Source organism: Oryctolagus cuniculus, chromosome 3 (assembly GCF_964237555.1).
Source record: "Oryctolagus cuniculus chromosome 3, mOryCun1.1, whole genome shotgun sequence".
Classification (NCBI taxonomy): Eukaryota; Metazoa; Chordata; class Mammalia; order Lagomorpha; family Leporidae; genus Oryctolagus; species Oryctolagus cuniculus.
The window spans coordinates 184,598,398-184,621,868 of NC_091434.1; the positions used below are offsets into that span (position 1 = coordinate 184,598,398).

Sequence of the window (23,471 nt, forward strand, 5' to 3'; positions counted from 1 at the left end):
CCATGCCATGACCAACCATGTACCCATCCTAAGAAACCTCTGACAGGTCACCCCTGACTTTATCCCCAACAGGACTTTGGACACTAAACACGCAGCTATTTGCTTCTGTGGCTGCAGCTTCTCCTGCTTCTCATTCCATGTAAGAGTGCTTAAAATGGAAAAAGAGAATGGTAATCCATTCTAATTTAAAAATTATACCATTTGTGATGAAAGTTATAGGAAATTTTGATTTTTTATCTATTTATTATATTTATTTGTTTCAAAGACAAAGCCAGAGCAACTGAGAAAAAGACACAGAGGAAAAGAGATCTTCCATCTGTTGGTTTACTCCCCAAATGTCAGCAAAGGCCAGGAATGAGCCAGGAGCTCCATCCAGGTGTCCCATGTGGGTAATAGGATCAAAGCAGAGCCGTCACTGGCTGCCTCCAAGGGGTGCCTCAGCAGGAAGCTGGATCTGAACCACAGCCAGAGGTGCAACTCAATCCCAGGTCCTCTGATACAGAATGTGGACATCCCAGACAGCAGCTTACCTCACTGTGCCACAGAATCAGTCATTATTTATGGCACTTACAAAATTAGAAAAACAGCTCTACTTTCATCTAACCTAGCTTCAATTCTTCCATTTATTCATACTGCTTAATTTGTTTAAAATAACAATCCTCAGGGCTACCGCAGTGGTGCAGTGGGTTAAAGGCCCAGTCTGCAGCACTGGCATCACATATGGTTCCAGTTTGAGTTCTGGCTGCTCCACTTCCGATCCAGCTCTCAGCAATAGCCTGGGAAGGCAGTGGAAGATGGCCCAAGTCCTTGGGCCCCTGCAACCACATGGGAGACCTGGAAGAAACTCCTGGCTCCTGGCTTCGGATCAACACAGCTCCAGCCATTGTGACCATCTAGGGAGTGAACCAGCGGGTGGAGGACTTTGTCTCTCCCCTTTCTATTCCTCTGCCTCTCTGTAACTCTGCCTTCAAATATAAAAATAAATTTTTAAAAAATAATAATGGTAATTCTCTTCATTTGTCTTTATTATGTTTTCTTATACCATCTTAAAGAGTCTCAAATGAGAGAAGTGAAAGACACAAAAAGTGATAAATTACAATCACTTAGATACAGTAGGAAGATAACAAGGAATATAAGGATAGAAACATTAATAGTACTAAGAAGGGACTATATACCAGTAGGACAAAAAGTAAAATCATGGTAGCAAGACAGAAAGCACAGGAGACACATACATTTGTCCTAACACCAAAATCCTTCAATTTACTGCTCCAATGTGAACACTACTTTCTAAAAGAAAAATTTTCTATACTTTGATTCTCATCTCTTGCACCTTCACTTTTCCTTGTATTTGTAAAATGTCTTTCATCCAAGTTCAATGTTTGTTTTAAGACCCAGCTTAATGGCTTAATGGCCGTGGCGGCCATTGGAGGGTGAACCAACGGCAAAGGAAAACCTTTCTCTTTGTCTCTCTCACTGTCCACTCTGCCTGTCAAAAAAAAAAAAAAAAAAAAAAAACCCTAAATGCTTTATTAATGTTTGTGGTTAATCACCTCATAATAAAGTATTTTAACTTTTCTTTTATTATCATGTATTTATTCTATTCTCTGTTCAATGATCTGCATCCTCCATTTTTCAATGAACAGTCTTAGAGAACCCAGAACTCACTAGTTGCCCCAGATTTGCTAAGTTTACATAGCTGAAAAAAATCTGGAAGTTCAAGGTCTACTAAGGATAATGCCTAGTAATAAACAATTACTGAGATATTAACCAAGTCCTAGACTTTGAAAGCCAATCTGCTCCAACAATGACTTCCAGACCTCCTGCTTCATTTGGGACTGAATGGTATTTGCTATTTCCTACCTACATTGTTTCAAGAGTCATGCTACAATGATAAGGTCAATCTTTGGAATTTGCTTCAAGAATTATGGAGAGAGCAGGAGCGATTATAAATGAAATAAGGCAGTAGTGGTAGATCAAGTAACCAGTTCCTTTGCAGAACAAAACGCTGAAACACAATGTCTAGATCACCTTTAAGGAAAGACATCTCGGGGCTGCCATTTTGGCATAGGGGGTCGAGCCACCATCAGCAGCGCCAGCATCACACCCAGGTGCTATTCTGAGTCCTGGCTGCTCCTTCTGATCCAGCCCCCTGATAATGTGCTTGGACTCTTGTATCCAGATAAGAGACAGGGAGGAAACTCCTTGGCTCCTGGCTTTGGCCTGTCCCAGCCCCAGCTGTCTGGGGAGTAAACCAGCAGATGGAAGACCTCTCTTTCTTTCTCTAACTCTTTCAAATAAATAAATTTTAAAAAAATCTCCACAGGCACAAAGTATATGGAGTTATTGTACATATATGAAGTTAAGACTGTGGGGTCAGTGTTGTGACAGCAGGTTAAAGCATATGCAACACCAGCATCCCATGTGGCTGCCAGTTTGAAAACCAGCTGCTCTACTTCAGTGCTCATGGCCTGGGAAAGCAGAAGATGGCCCAAGTGTTTGGGTCCCTGCACCCACGTGGGAGACCTGGGAAGAGCTCCTGGCTTCAGGTCAGCCCAGCTCTGGATGTTGCAGCCATTTGGGGTGTGAACTAGCAGATGGACAATCTCTGTCTTTCCCTCTCTCTGTGGCTCTGCCTTTCAAACAAATAAAAGTAAATCCTAAAAAAAAAAAAAAAATCAGGGGCCAGCATTGTGATGCAGCAAGTTCGGTTGCCGCCTGCAGCCAGGGCATCCCATATGGGCACCAGTTCAAGTCCCAGCTGCTCCACTTCCAATCCAACTCCTTGTTAAATGCACCTAGGAAAGTAGCAGGGGATGGCCCAAGTCCTTGGGCCACTAAACTCACACAGGGGACCCAGAAGGAGCTCTGGCTCCAGAATGGCCCAGCTCCAGCCACTGTGGCCATCTAGAGAGTAAAGAAGCAGATGGAGGATCTCTGTCTCTCCACCTTTCTCTCTTGGTAACTCTACCTTTCAAATAAACAAATCTTCAAAAGGAAAAAAAACTGAAGGATTCGAAGACTATTCAGAATGACAGGAAGTTATTTCCTAACGACATAAATACTCAAAGTAGCATAGTATAGCGTATTCATGTGCCTGTTTACTAACAATGCTTCAAACTATTCAGGATGTAGTTTTTTTGTTTTTGTTTTTTTTGACAGGCAGAGTGGACAGTGAGAGAGAGAGACAGAGAGAAAGGTCTTCCTTTTGCCGTTGATTCACCCTCCAATGGCTGCTGCGGCCAGCGCGCTGCAGCCGGCGCACCACGCTGATCCGATGGCAGGAGCCAGGTACTTATCCTGGTCTCCCATGGGGTGCAGGGCCCAAGCACTTGGGCCATCCTCCACTGCACTCCCTGGCCACAGCAGAGAGCTGGCCTGGAAGAGGGGCAACTGGGACAGAATCCAGTGCCCCAACCGGGACTAGAACCCGGTGTGCCGGCGCCACAAGGCGGAGGATTAGCCTAGTGAGCCGCAGCGCCGGCCCAGGATGTAGTTTTTAAAATGTAATAGAACGACACAAGCATTTAGCACAGCAGTTAAGTCACCACTTGGCGACACCCGTATTCCATACTGAAAGACCTAGGTTGAGTCTTGGCTACTCCACTTCCAATCCAACTCCTTGCTAATGCAACCGAGAAAGCAGCAGAAGATGGACCAAGCACTTGAGCCCCTGCACCACATGGGAGACCTGGAAGAAGCTCCTGGCTTTTGCCTGGCCCAACTCTGGCCATTGCAGCCATTTGGGGAGTGAACCAGCGAGGGAAGCTCACTCGCTTGCACGCTCTCTCTCTTTCTCTCTCTCTCCTTCTCTTTTTATAACTGCCTTTCAAATAAAAATTTAAAAACGAGAAAGAAAAAAAGAATGCATGTTTTCATGAGTTTAGAGACTGTTTTGTTCAGCTCTCTATCCCCAGCATCTGAAATATGGTCCCTTCCTTTTATTAAATAACTGACCCACCCAAATTCAGAATTTTAAATAAATAACAAAATGGGTTCTAAACACCAACCTGGAATAGCAGGCATTTGGAACAGCAGTTATGACGCCACTGGAATGTTCACATCCTGTATCATAATGCTTGGTTGGTCCCAGCTCCAATCCAGTGGAGTAGCTAGGACACAAACCAGCACCTGTACAGGATGCCGGCACTTGCAGGTGTAGGCTCAACTGTCTACACCCCAGTGCCAGCTCTGAAAACTTGTATTTTAATGGATGGTTGAGAAAATTTTGCATAGGTCTACTTCTTACCATTTACTCCACTTCTCCATGGCTCTTTTACTTACATACTATCAAAGAGACCTTAGTATTTTATTGCAGTTCAGGTTTGTATATACCTTTAGGTATACAACAAAGAAAGCATTATAAAACCAACCATTGTAATTGCATTGTTTTCTTTCTTCATTTTAACATATAAAAACACAACAGGAAGTAAATATATGAACTAGGGGCGGGCATCATAGCACATCAAGTTGTACTCCCACTTGGGACACCTGCATCCCATACTGGAGTCCCAGCTGTTCTGTTGCCGATCCATGTCTCCAATGAGCCTTGGGAAACAGCAGGTGTCGGCTTAAAGACCTGGGCCCCTGCCACCCACACGGGAAACCCAGATGGGAGTTCCTGGATCCTGGCTTTGGCTTGGTTCAGCCTTGGCTGTTGAGACTCACCAATTGGGGAGTGAACCAGCAGACGGAAAATTTCTCTCTCTCATTCTTTCAAATAAATTAATTAATCTTAAAAAAAAAAAAGTGTGAACTATTAACATTCTATCCCAGAAAAGCATTTATTCTATAGGAACTGTTTCTATAATTACAAAAAAAAAACTTATGCATAGGGTCAACTGTTAAAAACAGTCACAGCCATGTTAGGGGTCAGTGCTGGGATGTAGCGGGTAAAGCTGTGACCCGTGGTGCCAGCATCCTATATGGGCGCCAGTTCATATCCCGGCTGCTCTACTGCTGATCCACATCCTAGCTGCTCCACTACTGTACCTGGGAGTGCAGTTGAAGATGCCCCAAGTACTTGGACGCCTGCACCCATGTGAGGGACTCAGAAGAAGCTCCTGACTCCTGGCTTCAGACTGGCCCAGCTCCAGCCATTGCGGCCATTTGGGGAGTGAACCATCGGATGGAAGCTATCTCTCTATTGCTCTACTCTCTTTAAGTGTGCCTTTCAAATAAACAAAACTTTTTTTAAAAAAATCCCTTTTTTAGTTAATAATAAGGCTCATGAGGAATCACAAAGATGGCTTTTTGTTTTCTTTTTATCTGAAAGCCAGAGTTACAAAGAGGGAGGCAGAAAGAAAAGACATATCTTCCAACTACTATTCACTCCCAAAATGGTCACAATGGTTAGGACTGATCAGGCAGAAACCAGGAGCTGGGAACTTCACCTAGGTCTCCAACGTGGGTGCAGGGGCCCAAACACTTGGGCCACCTTCTGCTGCTTTCCAAGGTACATTAGCAGGGAGCTGATCAGAAGCAGAGGTCAAGACACAAACCGGCACACCTAAGGGACGCTGGTGTCACAAGGAGCAAATTAATCCACTGGGCCAAAACATCAGCTTAACAAAGAAGGTTTTCAAGTTAAAGATCCCATTCTAAAACTCTGGAGTCCAGTGACATCCTCAGTCAGCCCTCAAAACTCCGGCTCCGGCTGCTGCGGCCACTTGGAGAGTGAAACCGCAGGAAGAAGACCTCTGTCTGTCTCTGTCTCTCTCTGTCTCTCCTTCTCTGTGTAACTCTTTCAAATAAATAAATAAATCCTTAAAAAATATTATAGATCAGAAAATTTGAAAAATGGCATGTTAATTTTTGTTAACACTTAGTGATGAACTATGGTCAATGAGTGTTCACTATAGTACTCTATTTTCAACACGACATACATAATTTCTACAATAAAAACATAGCAATAGGCCAGCGCTGCGGCTCACTAGGCTAATCCTCTGCCTTGCGGCGCCGGCACACCGGGTTCTAGTTCCGGTCGGGGCGCCGGATTCTGTCCCGGTTGCCCCTCTTCCAGGCCAGCTCTCTGCTGTGGCCAGGGAGTGCAGTGGAGGATGGCTCAAGTGCTTGGGCCCTGCACTCCATGGGAGACCAGAAGCACCTGGCTCCTGGCTTCGGATCAGTGCGGTGCGCCGGCCGCAGCGCGCTGGCCGCGGCGGCCATTGGAGGGTGAACCAACGGCAAAAGGAAGACCTTTCTCTCTGTCTCTCTCTCTCACTGTCCACTCTGCCTGTCAAAAAATTAAAATATATATATATATAGCAATATTAGAAAAAAACTAATGTTCAGTCTCTTTATATCATCAGAGCTGAACGATTTTGAGTTGTTGCCTAATATCATTAGAGTTAATTTCTTATCTGTAAACTGCAGATAATTTACCTCACAGAATCTTGTATTTCAAGAATTTTCAGGGCCTTCCTTCTTCTAAAAAAAGAAAAAAAAAGGTTTGGGCCACCACCTACAACACCAGCATCCCATATGGGGGTCCAGTTCATGTCCCGGCTGCTCCTCCCTCTGATCCAGCTCTCTGCTATGGCCTGGGAAAGCAGCAGAGAATGGCCAAAGTCACTGGGCCCTTGAAAAGCTCCTGGCTTCGGATCAGCACAGCTCCGGCTGTTGTGACCATTTTGGGAATGAGCTAGCAGATGGAAGATTCTCTTTCTCTCTTTGCCTTTACCTCTTGTAATTGTCTTTCAACCAAACAAATCTTTTAAGAAATGTATTTATTTTAAGTAAATTTACTTAAAGTCAACAAGAGGGAGGAGAGAGACACAGAGGTTTTCTAACTGCCTGTTCACTCCCCTAGATCCCCTAGATGGCTGCAAAAGCCAGGGCTGGGCCAAGGCAGAACCAGGAGCTTCTTCCAGGTCGCTTACTTGGCTGCAGGGAGCTAAACACTTGGGCCTGGATGGCTTATTAACAGGGAGCTGGATCAGAAGCGGAGTAGCTGGGTTTCAAACTGGCACCCATATGGGATGCCAGCGTTATAGCCAATGGCTTTATCAAGCTATGCTACAACATAGGCCCCACAGAATCATTTTAAAAAATAAACCACTGTGCTGGCGCTGTGGCATAGTGAATAAAGCTACCACCTGCAGAGTCAGCATCCCATATGGGTGTTGGTTCGAGACTTGGCTGCTCCACTTCCGATCCAGCTCTCTGCCATGGCCCAAGTGCTTGGGCCCCTGCGCCCAAAGAGGCTCCTGGCTTCAGATCGGTCCAGCTTGTGACACTGCGGCCATATGGGGAGCGAACCAGCAGATGGAAGACCTTTCTCTCTGTTTCTCTGCAACTCTTTCAAATAAACCTTAATATTTTTAAAAAAGCAATACCTCTTACAGACACACAATCTGAGTTTCCCTATTAAGTCAGCAGTATAAAATTTTAGGTGGCAATGCTACTCTCAAATAAGCTGCACAGATTTGTCTTAAACATATTTTCCTCAATGACTCTACAACAGAAACGTTTATCAACCTTAACAAACATGCATACTACTCTGCATGACAATCTACTGGTTAGCAGAAAGCGAAACTTTATTTCTGAACTAAAAACACCAGTACCATCTAAGATGGTAACAAGTACGTCTGCATTCAAAATAAGTGCCTTGGGCCGGCGCCGTGGCTCACTTCGCTAATGCTCCGCCTGCGGCGCCAGCATCCCATATGAGCACCAGGTTCTAGTCCCAGCTGCTCCTCTTCCAGTCCAGCTCTCTGCTGTGGCCCGGGAAGGGAGTGGGGGATGGCCCAAGTGCTTGGGCGCCTGCACCCGCACGGGAAACCAGGAGGAAGCACCTGGCTCCTGGCTTCGGACTGGCATAGTTCTGGACATAGTGGCCATTTGGGGGTGCTGAACCAACGGAAGGAAGACCTTTTCTCTCTCTGTCAAAAAAAAAAAAAAAAAAAAAAAAGACAAAATAAGTGCCTTTAAAAACCGCTCCAGAGGGAAGCGTCTGGCATCAATGCCTATGTCCTACACTGAAGCGTGGCCAAGTTCCCCAGCCCCTGCTCCTCCAACACCATGGGTGGCAGTGGTCTTAACTCAAGTAGTTGGATTCTTGCCACCATGTGGGAGACCTCGACTGTATTCCCTGCTCACTGGCCTAGGCAGGGCCTTGGCAGGCATCTGGGGAGTTAACAAGGAGACGGAGGAGTGCACGCTCCTGAACTCTGGTAAACAAGCCATCGCTCTGAAGAATGGAAATAGTAAAACACAATCCATCAACTGCTCCCGAGAAAAACTCATTACTGCAGATTTAAATCTTCCACTTGAATAAACAAAGCACAGGGGTGTAAGTCCTTCCTCTAACAAAGTGTGAAAGTAATCGCTGCCTAAGAATTTGACAAAGAATTAACACTTTCATCAACTTGTGTGTCTTCACAGCATATCAGTAATTAAACAGACTTAACACGTACAGTTCCAGAAAGAACATCATGAGGACAACAGTTGAGAAGATGGCTCTTGCATACTCTGTCATCACTGAATTTGATTCGCTGGCGAGTGGTATCTCCTGTAATATAGAAAAGTTAACAACATTCAAGGTTAGACAACTGGGCGGTATTAATTTTCTGAGAGCCCTATTATATCTAGCATTTCATGTGTGGCTAAACACACACTTATAAATCAGCTCAAGAGGGATTAGTTTTTTACATAACCTCCTACAGAAAAACTATTTTAGACAACATGCAGTTGCAGTATGTGTACTGCACATAAAATTCAAATAGTCAAAGTAGAAAAGCAATGCATTCTGGTAAGTAGAGTACTTCGGAAAAGCACAGGATTGTAGAGCAGGAATGGACCTTACAGCTTATTGAGTCCAACTCCTTTGGAGTGCAGACGAGGCCCCGAGAGGTTAAGCGACTTGCAGCAGACCCACCAGGAGAGTTTCTACTGGTGTCCAGTGTTCCCTTCTTGACATTAAGCATGGATTCATTTCTTAATTATTTACATTAATTGAAAAACATAAAAAGTAATCTTGCAAACATTGCATACACACTGCGAATCCCCACTGAACCCCAGACGCCATTTCTTCCACTATTTTGTTCCAGCTGAGGTGTCTCCCTTTTGCTGCTGGGAGGAGTTAGAGAGGGTAGAATAACGTGTTTAAGAGTGTACAAACCTGGAAGAAGGACTTACACACCAGTCAAACAAAGGCACATTGCCTAAATGAAACGTTAACTTTATGCCTCCAAGGGTTCTATACCTCCAAGTTTTATGTAGTCTGTGCTATATATCGCCAAACTGGGTACACTTAAATTCAGTCTGTCTTCATATAAAACATTACACTTCCTAAGCAACAGAAATATTCAATCTGCTTATCAAATATGACTATCTACTCAAAACTTTAAAGAATCTAAGAAAAAGAAAGGTAACTAGCTCTAGTAACAAAATATATGTTAATTTTTTTTGCTTAGATTCTCTGGAAAAACAAAAGAAAAAACTCATAGGTGTTTCCTCTTTCTATACAGAATGATAAGCCCTAAGAAACGTAGATGTTTTATTTCAGCCTTGAATTGAAAGCATCATTGATGAATGAAAACCTACTGGTGAATCACTGAAGCAAAAAGTGTTAGTAACAGAAACAGTTGTAATGACTTCTGTACTTCTCACTGATGCCTGGAGCACTACAAAGACTCTCAAAAAGGAAATGATTCAATCATTTGAATTTCTGTATTTTCACACGAGTAACAAAAAATATTTAAAACTTTACCCCTTTATATGGTCTTATATTGAAGAGTTTAATACACACTATAATTTTTAGATGGGGTAAGATGTTCAAACTGTTTTAAATTGGTTAAAAAGATTTATAGAACATTCCAATTTGACATTTCTCAGAAAAGCTTACAGCTAAGCTGACAGCTCCAGAGCAGTTCAACAATAGGTTTTCCAGAGGCTAGTCTCTATTTGGTCATCTCTGACACACTGTGGAGAGACCCATTAGTGTCCACGCCTGCTACTACGTGTAAAGGTGATTGTGGTGGTCCTCTCTGCCTTTTAAACACAACTGCTTTTGTTGCACATTCATTAACACATCTGAAAAGTTAGCGATAACTCACGGCTCGGCGAATGCGGGGCCTTTCTGACACTCCCTTGCAGACTGAAGTAGGCAGGCATAGATACATTGAACCTTTACAAATAAAACAAGGGGCCAGATTGTTCAGTCTGTACAGAATAGACTGCCAGCAGTTTCAATACAGCATCTAGAAGCACATGTTGACTGTAAAGATTCTTGTATATGAAACCAAAAGTGAACAAAATCAGCGTGTTCTATTTGTTGACACTGACTTAACAAGTATAACCCCAGAGTAGAATATGACCAACCACAGGTAACAGTCCAGTGCTGGAGTTCTAAAAGTGGTCACTGCAACTGGGGTTTTAAAGAAAAGCTATATTTCCTCAAGACTAGGTAAGTGTGGCTTCTGGTCCTTTTGAATGATACTATGACAAACTCACATCCAACAGCATTGCTGTATTAGAGGCTTTTGCTTCCTATCACATACCAAAGAAAATGTATTTCAAACCTGCTCCGTAATTATGTTAAGCTTTTATAAAATGTTTTAAAAGGGGGCAAGGGGACCTTACATCTGGGAGTCTCCCTGCTACAAGTATCTAAACTTTTTGATAATGCAGCAGCAGTATCACTCTAGTGCTTTGTTAAACTGATGGCTCAAGGGTATAAGACAGGCCTTAGAATAAAATCAAGATTCATGAAGTTTTATTAATCAAACATTTCAACAAGTAGGATGACTATTTTTGCTTAAGAAATCACACTAAAACTAATATTAAGGTATGTGTCCTGAAGACACTGTGGTAAATTAAATACAATTCCAAATATGAATATAACAGAGAGTAGCCCTGGTGAGCTTTTAAAAAAATTTTCCACAAAAGCATACTAACATAACTACTCCTGACTCCACCTGAATAGATGCTACCTGAATTTTTGAGAACTGTGGCTAACACCAAATACAGCTATTTATACTAGCCATTACAGAAATCCCTGAAGTGGAGGCAACAAATCCTTAATAACTGAAGATGCAGAAGTAATATGAGAAGGACTAACAATTGAATACTTGTTTATTGGTATTTTTGAAATTCTGTTCAAGGGGCTTTAAGGTTAATACTTTATTTAACAACTGGACTACAGAACCAAGTAGTATCTAATAAATTATTTGGCCTTATGCCAGGAAAGTAAAATTTGGCTCAACCAACCAAGAACTTTTAAATAAAAATACTTTTAACTTTGATTTCTGTCAAGATATCTGGCCCAAACCATGTTTTCAAAAAAAACTAGGTAAAACAGTGCCCATTTAAAAACAAGCAAAAAAAAAAAAAAAAAAAAAAAACACAACCAAGAAATTAGTAAGAATAAAATCTCTTAAATAATGTAAAAAACTATGAGTTCAAATACTTTCCTTGGGTTTTCGGGGCATACAGTCATATAAAAATCTGAACTCAGGGAAAAAAAGTGCCCTGTCACACAACACTGGATAGAAATCACAGAATTAAACCCGCTGAGATCACAGCCTCTGTGCCAGGCAATGGTGCTACAGAGGCACACAAGACCAACTCCCTACCTTCAACCAGTCTGATCTGGATAAAGAAACAGGACACACAAATGAAGTAACAAGTAAAATTACAAGATAGCATGACCTCAGTGCCAAATAGTTGTTTCATATAGGTAGTGCTTCAGGAATTGTAAGACTAGAATGACCACCAAACACTGGACAGGCTGAGAAAGACAGAATAAAATCAAAGGACAGACAGGACTGAGAGCAAAGAAAAGGAGCAAAAAAGAGCATTCCAAACTGGAACAGTATCTCTGACAAAGTTTACATAGGCAGGAAGCTTTGGTGAACAGTAAATAAATCATATTTGGTTTTGGCAAATGCCTTTATTCAGAGTAGAATAGCAAAGTTGGAGTCAGAATATTTTTTGAGATAAAACTCGATTTTTTTTTCAATCCAGATTTTTAGTGTACAAGGTGCAAGAAGCTTTTTTTTTAAATGGAGCCAAAATTAGATCAAGCTATATAAGTCAACAATAGCATTGCCCCACCTATAGTATCAGAGATCTTTCTGCCCTACAACCTCTATAATCACTAATCATACGTTGTACACAACTACAATGCTCAGTTTTTAGAACTGGAAATCTGACTTATAACTTTGGCAGGCAAAGCACCTTTCAGGTAAAGAGAAGCAACAACATTCCTATTGATTACTTGCTACCAAGTAACAACTCTCTTACCTCCGTCTTATTCATCTCTGCATGAGTTTCATGAATTACAACCTTTATTTGAGAATACCTGAGTCATAGGCATATAACCCAACTTGGGATGCACATCACTCCTACCCAGGTATTCTCCAACATAACAAAGTCTGCAACTGCACTGAGGCAGTCAGTCCCACTTGGACAGGTCACTTTATAAAGGAGGCTCCTGTCCAAATTGTCCTCAATACCACCATTCTCAAAATCCCCTTCAATCTGCTGGAATGGAAAAAACAACCCCACTGTAATTCCCAATGCCTTCCATTTTATGGCCCTGCCTTTTCTGAAACTGCTATGCTTAAATTTTAGTAATAACACTGAGAGCCTCAGCTGAGGTGTGTTCTGACATCACTGTGGCACAGGCTATTTTCCCGATATCCACCCCCACCACCCTAGTGCCACCCCCCTTCTCACTCCCATACAGACAATAAACCACATAACTTTCAGATTTAGGTACTATTTTAAAAACATCAAAATTTTACTTTACCCATTCTCTCCGATGCTCCCTGTATTTTTATAAGCTGTGAGTGGATGACCATGCTATGTGATCAACTGTGAAGGCTAAGCAAAAGTGAACTGAGTTTAGTATTATAATTTCAAAAGAACCTTAATGTTTGTAATATTTGACATAGTTCATGATATGCAGAAGCCTATTTTACTGCATATTATCAGGCAATAATGGCAAGCAATTCATAAAAGCAGTAAGTATTTCTTTTGTACAGAATTAGCATAGAGCTTAGCTTAGGGAAAACAAAGAGGGAAGAAAAAACACAACAGCACACAAAGCAGTGGAGACAAGGTGGTAAGAGCTCTCCCCAACTTCCCAGTGTGACAGCCAAAGCCCTCCCTCCCACACAGGGACATTTTCAAGGGGCCACGTGTCACCGATGGCTAGGGAGAGGACAGGTCCCAACTTTTACTAGAAACTTATCTGAAAGGAAAACTGGAGATGGACAGAAAGTTGTAGAACGGAAAACTTAAAAAAGCTTCTCACTTCCCTGATCCCTTGAATCCCCAAATGCAGAGAAGTGATCCTCCCATTTATTACTGTTTGTTCTAATACAAGCTGCCATGTTCATGTGTGGGAACTATGCAAAGACCCACGGCCAATTCCAGACGAGTCCTGGGCAGGAAGAGACCTCAGTAAACACATACAATTCTGTGTCTTCCCATGGTACCAAGGGAAAAGCAGTTGAGTACTGCTGCCAGGTCACCACACTGGGAACTACCCTGATCACTTCTACACCCTCCTCACACTCTGTCATCAACTCTAACTTCACCCACCTACCTGCATCTTCTTTAGAATTCAGTTGAAAATCTACCTACAGGAACCCTCTTGTAATTAATCTTTTGAATCATAAGTTTTTACATTACTTGTTTACTCTATGTTCCCAGTTTAATCCACTGTATATTTAACCACTTCAAGTACAGAGTTCATTTAATAGAAGGGAACATGTCTTAGTATATAGATGTTTTGAAAATATTTAATACAAGTAGTACATGTTAAAACTTTTCACTTATATATTTTCTTTGTGAGGGAAGGGAAGAAAGAGTACTAAGCCATCCTCACTTATGTACTGATTTCTGATAAAGGCTTGATGTTATTAAAACAGGCATTTTGTGTTCAATCTAATAAAAGAGTTTCCGAGTCTTGTCGGGGGGGGGGGGGGGGGGGGGGAGAAAGAGTACTAAGCCAAAGATGGCAACAGATAAACCAAACGTGACAGTCAGCCTTCCAAACCTAACAAGGTCATTTCTTTCTAAGGGAACTTACAAAGTCATACTGAACAGTAGTAAAAGCCTTTCTTTCTTCCAAAGATGCTAACAGTACTATACAATAGAAACAGGATACCCTTCTCAAGCCTTTGGTTCACAAGGCCTATAACCTTGAGGGTTTACAACAGGCAGTATCATCACCCTCTCCATCATCCACAGTACAAACCCAAAACTGTTTAAATGCGATGTTCACTGTATTTGAAATTTCTGAAACAAGTTTATTCTTGCTGGATATGATCAAAGACTAATACTGTTTTCTAAATTTTTTACACTTAGCCCACCTATCTATGAAAATCCATGCAATAAAAATTTTCAATACTCAGACTGGGAAAGACTTGGTGGTATGAGAAAAAGCATGCAGCACCTGTAAAAGCTAAAAGAATAGTGAAGAAGACTGTGGAAACAAAAATACTGAAGTAGCCAACAGCTCTCTTTCACCCTCTGCCCCAATTCATTTTTCTCTCTTTACACAAGCAGAGTGTCTTAGCAATTGACAGGGATCAATGCCTTCACACTGGGGAGGGAGGGAGGGGAGACCTACTTTAGGAAACCTATCAGCCTTTTTCTTGGATTTAAATGAAACATTAGTTAATCAGAGGGAGAGAGACACGGCAACAGATATTCCACTTCCCAAATGACTGCAACAGTCTGGGATGGGTCAAACTAAAGCTAGGAGGCCAACTCTACCCAGGTTTCCCACATAAGAACTTGAACCTCCCAGGGTGTATGTAGCCGGCCGGAAGCCGCAACTAGAAGTAGAGCCAGGACTTGAATCCAGGCAGTCCAAAATGGGACAGGAGTATCCCAAGCAGCATCTGAACCACTATATCAAAAGCCTGCCTAAATCTTATACTGACACATATTTGCAGACTGCCATTCTGACACAATAATCCAGAACCCGGGCATTTGGCTCCCGCTATCATTCAGAACTTAATATGCACAAAATTAGAAGAAAAGCTAGGAAGCTATGAAGGAATAGCTGAGAAGAACCAAAGAAAAAAGGACTGGCTGATTTACCTATCAAAAAAGACAAGTTTCTCATCAGTTGGTGATGGACATCAGTCAACCAAACAACCTCCCCAAATCTAAAACCAACAAAGGAGAACGAGAAAATAAATGAGAGGGGGCCGGCGCTGTGGCGTGGTGGGAAAAGCTGCTGACTGCAATGCCGGCATCCTATATGGGCGCTGGTTCCAATCCCAGCTGCTCCACTTCCAATCCAGTTCTCTGCTATGGCCTGGGAAAGCAGTGGAGGATGGCCCAGGTCCTTGGGCCTCTGCACTGTGTGGGAGACCCTGAGTAAGCTCCTGGCTTTGGATCAGCGAAGCAACGGCTATTGCAGCCAGTTGGGGAGTGAACCAGCAAATGGAAGACCTCTCTCTCTACCTCTCCTTCTCTCTGTGTCTCTTTCAAATGAATAAATCTTAAAAAAAAAAAAAAAGAAAAGAAAAGAAAAGAGGACAGCAAAGAATACAAGTGATAGACAACCCAATGGTAAAGGAAGGAAGTCAAAATGCAAAGCAGATTACAGTGAAGGAGATGTGAGCCTTGTAACTACTGCAAACACTCAGCAGCAATACTGGGTCACACTGGATACACCCCAAATTCCAAACAAGCGTCAACTCTGGAGAGACTGAAACCATGAAGGGGAACACAGGGACTTCCTTTGTTAAGCTTTGTTTGCTTTTTAAAAGTTGATGAAAATATACAAGATAACATTTGTATATTCACCTAGGTGTTTGTCCTCTGTAATTTTTAAAACTTTTTTTTTCAAAATCAGATGCCTACTTCTATAAGCAGTATCACAGAATGCATCACTTAAAAATAAGCGTAACTTCCCATTGGAGTTTTGGTCCCTCAAGATTATTAGAGTAAAAAGAGGAAAGAAATACGTCCGTAATCTCTAAGGAAAGGAACAAATAACTGAAACAACTCAGCAATCCAAGGATACAAAGGTTCTATTGCTCTCAACAATTACGACACCCTAAAGCCCATCTCCCGCTAACAGAATAGGACAAGCTAAATCCCAACACAAGAATTTCTCGAAACACTAATAATGGTTTCTAGATTCTGATTTATTTCTTCCTTCCTTCCTTTCCTTCTCTTTCCCTCCCTCTCCCTCTTCCTCTCCAATGTTCTACTCCAGAGTTCTGATAAGCAACTTTTCCCCCAGCCAAGTATCTTCTCCCATCACCTCTCTGGAACCAGTTGGTAACAACTTGCACAGACCAGAACACTACAGACAGGTGAGAATCAAGCCACAGGAAGTAATCTCCACCTGGCACTCTAGATGCTCCCCACCTCACAGGTTTGTGTTTCTGGCCAATCATTTCTACTTACAGGCTGGGTACACAGAGTTCAAGGTGTTAGATTTGTACAAAAGATGATTTTAGTTGTCACAGTATTTCATCAACTTGACATTTCAAACTTCACCTAGTCACTTAATAAGATTCATCATTATTAAGTCAAGGAAAGTTTCCATTTGAAAAGTATGCATGTAACACACCCAGCAGGCTCCTAGTGTTAGCACAGGGAACCCTAAGTGACATCAGAGTCCAGTTCTTTCTACACACCATTTTGTTTTCATTGTATTTATTGTTCATGATATAAACATTTTTAAAAAATTAGGGAGTTGACAAAGAAAACAAACAAAAATACAATTAAAAACAGTAAAGGTAAAAACATTAGTAAAGGAGGCAAAGTGTGACTAACAAATGGGGTCCCTTCATCTAGAACTGGGCTTCTCAAACTGTTTAAATGGTGCATCACCATCATTTAGAGAGCTTCTTCTTCTTTTTTTTTTTTTTTGACAGGCAGAGTGGACAGTGAGAGAGAGACAGAGAGGAAGGTCTTCCTTTTGCCGTTGGTTCACCCTCCAATGGCCGCCGCGCTGCGGCCGGTGCCATCACGCTGATCCGAAGGCAGGAGCCAGGTGCTTCTCCTGGTCTCCCATGGGGTGCAGGGCCCAAGCACTTGGGCCATCCTCCACTGCCTTTCCGGGGCACAGCAGAGAGCTGGCCTGGAAGAGGGGCAACCGGGACAGAATCCGGCGCCCCAACCGGGACTAGAACCGGGTGTGCCGGCGCTGCAGGCGGAGGATTAGCCTAGTGAGCTGCGGCGCCAGCCTAGAGGGCTTCTTAAAACAAAGACTGCTGGTCCCCATCCCCAGAATTTGATTTAGTAGGTGAGCCCCAAAAAGCTGCATTCTAACAAGTTCACAGGTGATACTGAGTTTGCTGGTCTAAGTCAGGTCCACACTTTGAGAATCACTGATTCAGAACAGTAATCAACAAACCTTTTTAAAAGGCCAGACTGTAAATATTTTGGGCTTGCCAACCATATGATCCCACTGCAATAATTCAATTCAGCTGCTGTAAGGCAAACCAGCCACATACATGTATGAATGGACAGTGTGTTCCAATAAACTTTACTTACAAAAACCAGGCCACCGGTGCCAGTCCCTGATGTAAAACATATCCTTAGGCAACAGAAAAGAATATATTGTGTTAACTAATAGGGCAGAATACAGAACAGAACAGCTAGGTATATTATCAGATACTAGCCAACAAATATCCAAACCTCTTCTACAGAAAAGCAAAGTTTTAGAAAGTTAACTCTAAAGGAGAAAATTGGAAAAAAAAAAAAAGAATAGGTTTGCAGATATCTGAGGTCTCAAGAAGATAAGAATAAAACAATTTACCATACTCAGGAGACACGACAAAAGATTCAGCAAAGGCAGCGGGTTAAATTCTTTTCATGTTGAGTCAGATAGGTCAAACATCAGTTGTACATGGTTCACAACTAAATCAGAACATATGGTCAATGATGAATGTTTTTTAGAAACAAATTTTAAATATCCTTTCTGTGACCTACATTAAATAGCAAAATGTGACATTTATTCAGCTGACTGAATTACACTCTATTTCCTAATGGCTTCAACTTCTAAAACTCCTAAGTTATTCACCAAAAACAAAAACATTAAGTTGTAGACAATTCCAGTTTTTAGGAATGACTTTTCTCCATAAACTCATTAACCTTACGAAATTGAATAACTGGTCTATTTTGGCTGGTTCTTCCAACTTACAGCCTAACTTACATGCTTGCTGCGTAAGAATTTAAACCAAAAAAGAAGCATTACGACTTTTTCTTCAGGTGCCAAAGCAACAAGATTCCCATCAGAAACTTACCCTCTTCAACTCCCTCCTTCCTTCTCCAGCAAGATGTTCCAACTTCCTTCATCTTCTTAGTCTATAATCCTTAATGGACTGAATAAATTGGGTATAATTGTTTATGTTCCCGCAAGAACTACACTAAGACCTGAAGCAGTCAGTGTACTTCAAACATCTTTCTGGAATTCCATTCTGGAGGAAATTTGCCTCAGTGACTTAGTTTTGAGCACACTTTACTCAGCTTCAGCGTTAAAACACCTACTTCCTCAATCCCACTGCTTGCCTGAACCCTTACCAACTTCCAGCTTCAACGTTACTGTCACTGAACACCGTCTCACTGAACCTGGCCTTGATCCACAGTACCCACTTGCCTCTGAACTCCTACTATTTATCCTTATATGACCTCCTAAACTAAACTAAAAGCGTTTATTTGCTGCTTATGCAGAAATAAGACCAAATAATTTTTCTTCAGTATCAATTTCTTTCTCTGACATTAAAGAATGTCTCACGAGCATAGGGTTACTTGAGCAGAGCTAAGTAACTATAGACTCCAGAGACAACGCAGGGTTGGATGAGGTAATTTTACTGTTTTCTTGACTGCGCCATAGATAAAATATTACTCAGCATTCAAAATGCAAAAAGAAGAAGGCTTCTTAAACTGATTAACTATGAAAGTGCTAACAGAACTTTTAGGGTTTTGGATATGCCTAGAACTCAACGTAAAGTAAAAAAAAAATTACTGAAAATGAGACATACTATTGTTTATGTTTGCTAAAATTTCTTTAAATGTTAAAGAATTTACAAGCTTTGGACTAAAATATACCTCATTATTATTTCTCATATGTGTGCCTATACATTAAAGGCTACGCCTCCTTCACCTAAAATGAACAACCCAACTGGAATAAAAGAATGGCTCTCTACTACCCAAGATATACTGTTCATTATGTTAGTGAGAGAAAATTAAAGAGAACATGCTTTCAATGTTGATGACAAGTTAAGGAACACAGGTTACAGCAAAGTATAAAGAAGAAAATCCACCAAAGGGAATACTACTTCAATCTTTGATTCAACAGTTTTGCAGACAGGCAGGATCTCATCCTGTCCTATGGCCTGTACTCCGAGTTACACACAACTGACAACATCAACAGCTAACTTAGTTTCTGAACTGCATTTTCCTGGGTATCTCCTTTCAGTTTTACGTCCCATATACTCTAACTACCATTAACTATAACAGATTTTTGAGGAACTATATCATACAGCTAAAATCACCTAAGTTTGAACCTGTCCAAACCACTCCCTAACAATGGGGGCCACAATGCTGCTATAAAATGCTTCAGCCTACATTGTGTTGTTCTGAGGGCAGGCTGTCCTTCCTGGCTTAATTTATAACCTTTCAGAGATGGTATCTGCTCCCATTAAAGGTGTATGCAACTAAGAGATATGGAACTCTTCCAAGTACCTTCTCTACAACTTCCCTAATTTCTAAATTTGGGATGTTATCTAAATCCATACCTCAGATTTTGTTCAATTGCTATTCTCAGCATTTTTTACGCCTTTCTGAGATCAGGACCATAAACTTACAATGAAACTGTTGTGGACAAGAGGGTTTTCACTAAGAGACATTCATGCAATTAACCTAACCCAACAAAAATGACCACAGTCTGTGTGAGGCCACTGGGTTCCTCTAACAATTGCACTGACAATTCTCAAACTTTTTCTTAAAATCTCCTGTACAACTTCTCCTGCTATTAAATAGATTATGTTCAGGGAAACACTCTCTCCCCCCCTTTATTAATGCTAACAATTAAAACAGAAAGGTATTTAAAGAATGTAATGAATCTGAGATAAAATACTAATAACTGAGATCTACTTATGGGCCCTCCTTTCTAAAAAACTTAAAATATATTTTTAACATTATTTGACTATAACATAGGAAATTATTTGGCTTCCCATATAACAAATTAGAGATTTAACTTGAGGCAAAAAAGGTTAAGTGACTTACCCAAGGTTACAATTAGAGGTACAGCTGGGGCTAGAAACCAGGTCTCCTGAGTCTCAGCCCAGTGATCTTTTCCTTAGCCCATGATGCCTTATCAGAAAAATCCAAATACAGTCAGACCCCCAGTTATATGGGTATGAGTTACACTGATTCACATATACAAACTTTATATAGTGTGACCAATGTTTCAACTCACGCGGTACCCTGCTTCCATTTATGCAGTATGCCAGGCATCGGCACGATTTTCAGTGGCACACAGGCGGTTGCCACCACCAGGGCCCTAGGCAAAATTGCAAAGAAGGCAAAGTTTGTCTTTGGCCCTCCCACTTCCCTTATGCATTCCTCTCCCACCTCCTTGTAATCCCCCTGCCCGGCCTCCCAGCACCATCATGCTGCCCCTCTGATTGTTCAAAGCCCCCCACTTCCACCACTCACCCAAGACTGTCCTGTCTCCAAGTGCCCAGTGCCCAAAATTACCTCTCCATTTCCCTGCTACCGAAATTTCTATTCCTTAAGATTCCAATGAGGTTTAGGTAATCTAAATGATTGAGTGAAGCCAATAATTCAAGAGAAGGTACATTTAACTAAGGCTTAACGCTCCAAGGAGTTAAAAAAGGAACGAATAACTGTTGGTGTCACTCAGACCCTTCACATACAAGGACCCTAAGGACTGAAGAAGGCAGTGCTACCTTGAGCCCTGCTATCCAAAAAGACAGTTTCTGGGATATAAGACAAAACAAAAACAAAAACAAAAACAAAACAAAACAAAAAAACAAAAACCAGAGCTGCCTACATATCCTCTCCTACCTACCTACCTACCTGCCTATCTTTTCCATCTCTCTCCCACCTCCTGGATCCCCATTTCCACCTCTAGTGCCAAAGACACGCAACAGCATTCCTCATAAGCTGTTTTTGTGTCCAAGACAAGCCTTCCCACTACATAGCTTTAAATTACATGCTGCTACTCAGAGACATATCCATGTTCCCCTGTCCCTGGGTAACTTGAAGTTGACTATATGCTAAAAAAGAACAATCCTAATTATTTAAAAGTCCTGAGTCATAAAATGAAGTATGTAAACTCATTAGATACTGGCAAGGAGGAAAAAAATGTTCTAATCCTATCTTGTATATGTAAAAACTAATTTGGCTATCTAAAAAATTATTCAATTCTTTTCCTTGAAAGAGATGTGTTTCTTACTTCTGACCGAATACAGCAGTGAAAATCCAGTCATTTCAGCTAAATAATATCGTGCACTTGTAAACATGAGTTCATTCATAAATCCTCTGTCTGGAGGCAAAAAAAAAAAAAAATCCAGTAACAGACACATAAAAATATATAAATTTATTTGCATACAGAGTGGATTTTAAGAAATCCACAGTTTGCTGACTACACACACAAGAACTTTTTTTCTTTTAACTTAGCCTTACAATACTAGATGGGGCTGTCTGGTTCAGAAATTTTATCAGTTGATGGCTACCTTGATCCAATTAAAACACCCAGTAAAATTTCGAAAATTCAATTCATGCAGAAGACACCAATGGTATCCATCAAGGATTAAAGGATCATGTAAAGTAAGTCTTAAATGATTTCTAAAATTACAAAGATTGGTTTAGATCCTTGATGAAGCCCCTTCCCAGTACCTCTCACGTTGGAAAAGGAGCAATGTTAACACATGTTTGAGTGATAAAGTAACCATTCTTACCTAAATATGAAAAATGGTAACAAAAGTTTCTCCAGTGGCATTTTAAATTAACTTGGTTTACAAAACAAAATAACTCATTTTTTTCCAATCTTTCCCTCCACTTCCACACAACCACAAGTCGGTTTGCCATCACCATCTACACCTGTTTATGGTCTACAAAGAAAGTTCCCAATGGGGGTGTCTGTTAAAACTGAGCTGTGAACACTGAAATGCCATTAATTTGAATACCATTATTTTTAACCTACTCACACATTTTGCTGCAAAGTACTCAAGTGCATTATAAGAGCGACTGCTACAAACTAAATTTAAGAGTGGGCCATTTCTCTAGTCAGGCAATTCAAATTACTCGTCAAGAAAAAGCTCTCAGCCTCCACAAGCCACCTATGAAAACAAGCCAGGATGCCGCTTTGCTTTGAAGGGAGAAAGGCCTGAGCTGCACCTCTCCTCCGTGTTAGTGTCAATTTCGGCTGCACCGGAGTCGTTCCTAACTATCAGCAGCAACACCGCGTGTCTTCAGTCCAAGCTCTCCGTGACGGAGGCGACCCGGCGCTCGCTGGGTTTCCAGCCTCTGCCTCGAGTCCCTCGGGGGCTTTGTTCCCCTCGAGGCTGCCTCCCTGGGGCCGAATTCTCAGGACGGTTCTCTGCGGGGCACACGCGAGCTAGGCCGGCATGCACTGCACAAAGCCTCTGGTACGTCGTCTAACAAGATGGTGGTCTCCACAGAACAGGCCGTAACAATTTCCCCCACAAAATGGGGCCAAACACTCCCACCGCAACAAACATGGTTTGGGTCAGATTCTCCGTCCACGGGGCGGGCCGTGCGGGGCTCGCGCGGGCGGCGGCGGAGCTCGGGGCCGAGGCCTCGCGACAGCCCCCGGGAGGACGTGGGCTCCCCGGCCCGGCCAAGTCCACGGGAACAGCACAAACTCTCCTTTCTGCCTCAGGCCCCGCCTCACCCCATTGGCAGCAGTTCCCGCCAATCCGCTCCGTCACCACCCCCCGAGCCCGCCTGCCAGGCCCTGATTGGACGGGACGGGAGCCGGGGACCTCGTGGTACCAATCTGGGAGCCCCTTCCTCAGCCCCGCGCGCGCGCCCAGGTGCGCCCTCGAGCCCCTGCCCTCGCCGGCCGCCCCCTCCCCCACCCCCAGGGCTCCGGCCGAGACTTACCGTCCCGGGAGGTGCCCATCAGCTGGTCCAGCATGGCGCGCATCTGGGCCTGCGCCGACATGGCGGCGGCGGCGGCGGCGGGGCGCGGGCGGCCGGGCGGGGGTGGGGCGCAGGCCGGGCCCTTCCGGGCGGGGGGCTGAGGGAAAGGGGCAGGGGGCGGCGCGGCGCTGCCTCGAGGCGAGCGGAACGGGAGCCGGAGGGGCTGCGGCAGAGTCCAGGCTGCGCTGCTCACGACGCCGCGGACGTGGAGGACGGCAGCCCCGCCAGCGACCCTCGCGCCCTCACTCTCCGTCCGGTCCCCGGCACAGAAGCGACGCGGGCAGAGCAAGCGCTCGCCTCCGACACGGCCACCCGCCAGAAGCCGTCAGCCCCCCCTCCGAGCTCTGACGCCG

At 42.8% G+C, this 23,471-nt stretch overlaps 1 protein-coding gene across 8 annotated transcripts in view; it reads right to left on the reverse strand.

The window, feature by feature from the left end:
* LUC7L2 (LUC7 like 2, pre-mRNA splicing factor) overlaps positions 1–23,471 on the reverse strand; it is a 60,404-nt gene extending 36,933 nt beyond the window's left edge. Inside the window, exons 1-4 of one of the 8 annotated variants that reach the window (XM_070071428.1) lie at positions 23,080–23,471; positions 20,405–20,488; positions 10,056–10,126; positions 8,415–8,509 (exon numbers count right to left, since the gene is read on the reverse strand). In XM_070071428.1, the coding sequence (XP_069927529.1) occupies positions 8,415–8,509; positions 10,056–10,126; positions 20,405–20,442 (204 nt within the window). In that variant the 5' untranslated portion in view covers positions 20,443–20,488; positions 23,080–23,471. Of the gene's footprint in view, positions 1–4,665; positions 4,732–8,414; positions 8,510–8,803; positions 20,489–23,079 lie in introns of all 8 variants that reach the window. The other 7 variants (XM_070071429.1, XM_070071433.1, XM_070071430.1 and 4 more) reach the window with 7 other exon arrangements.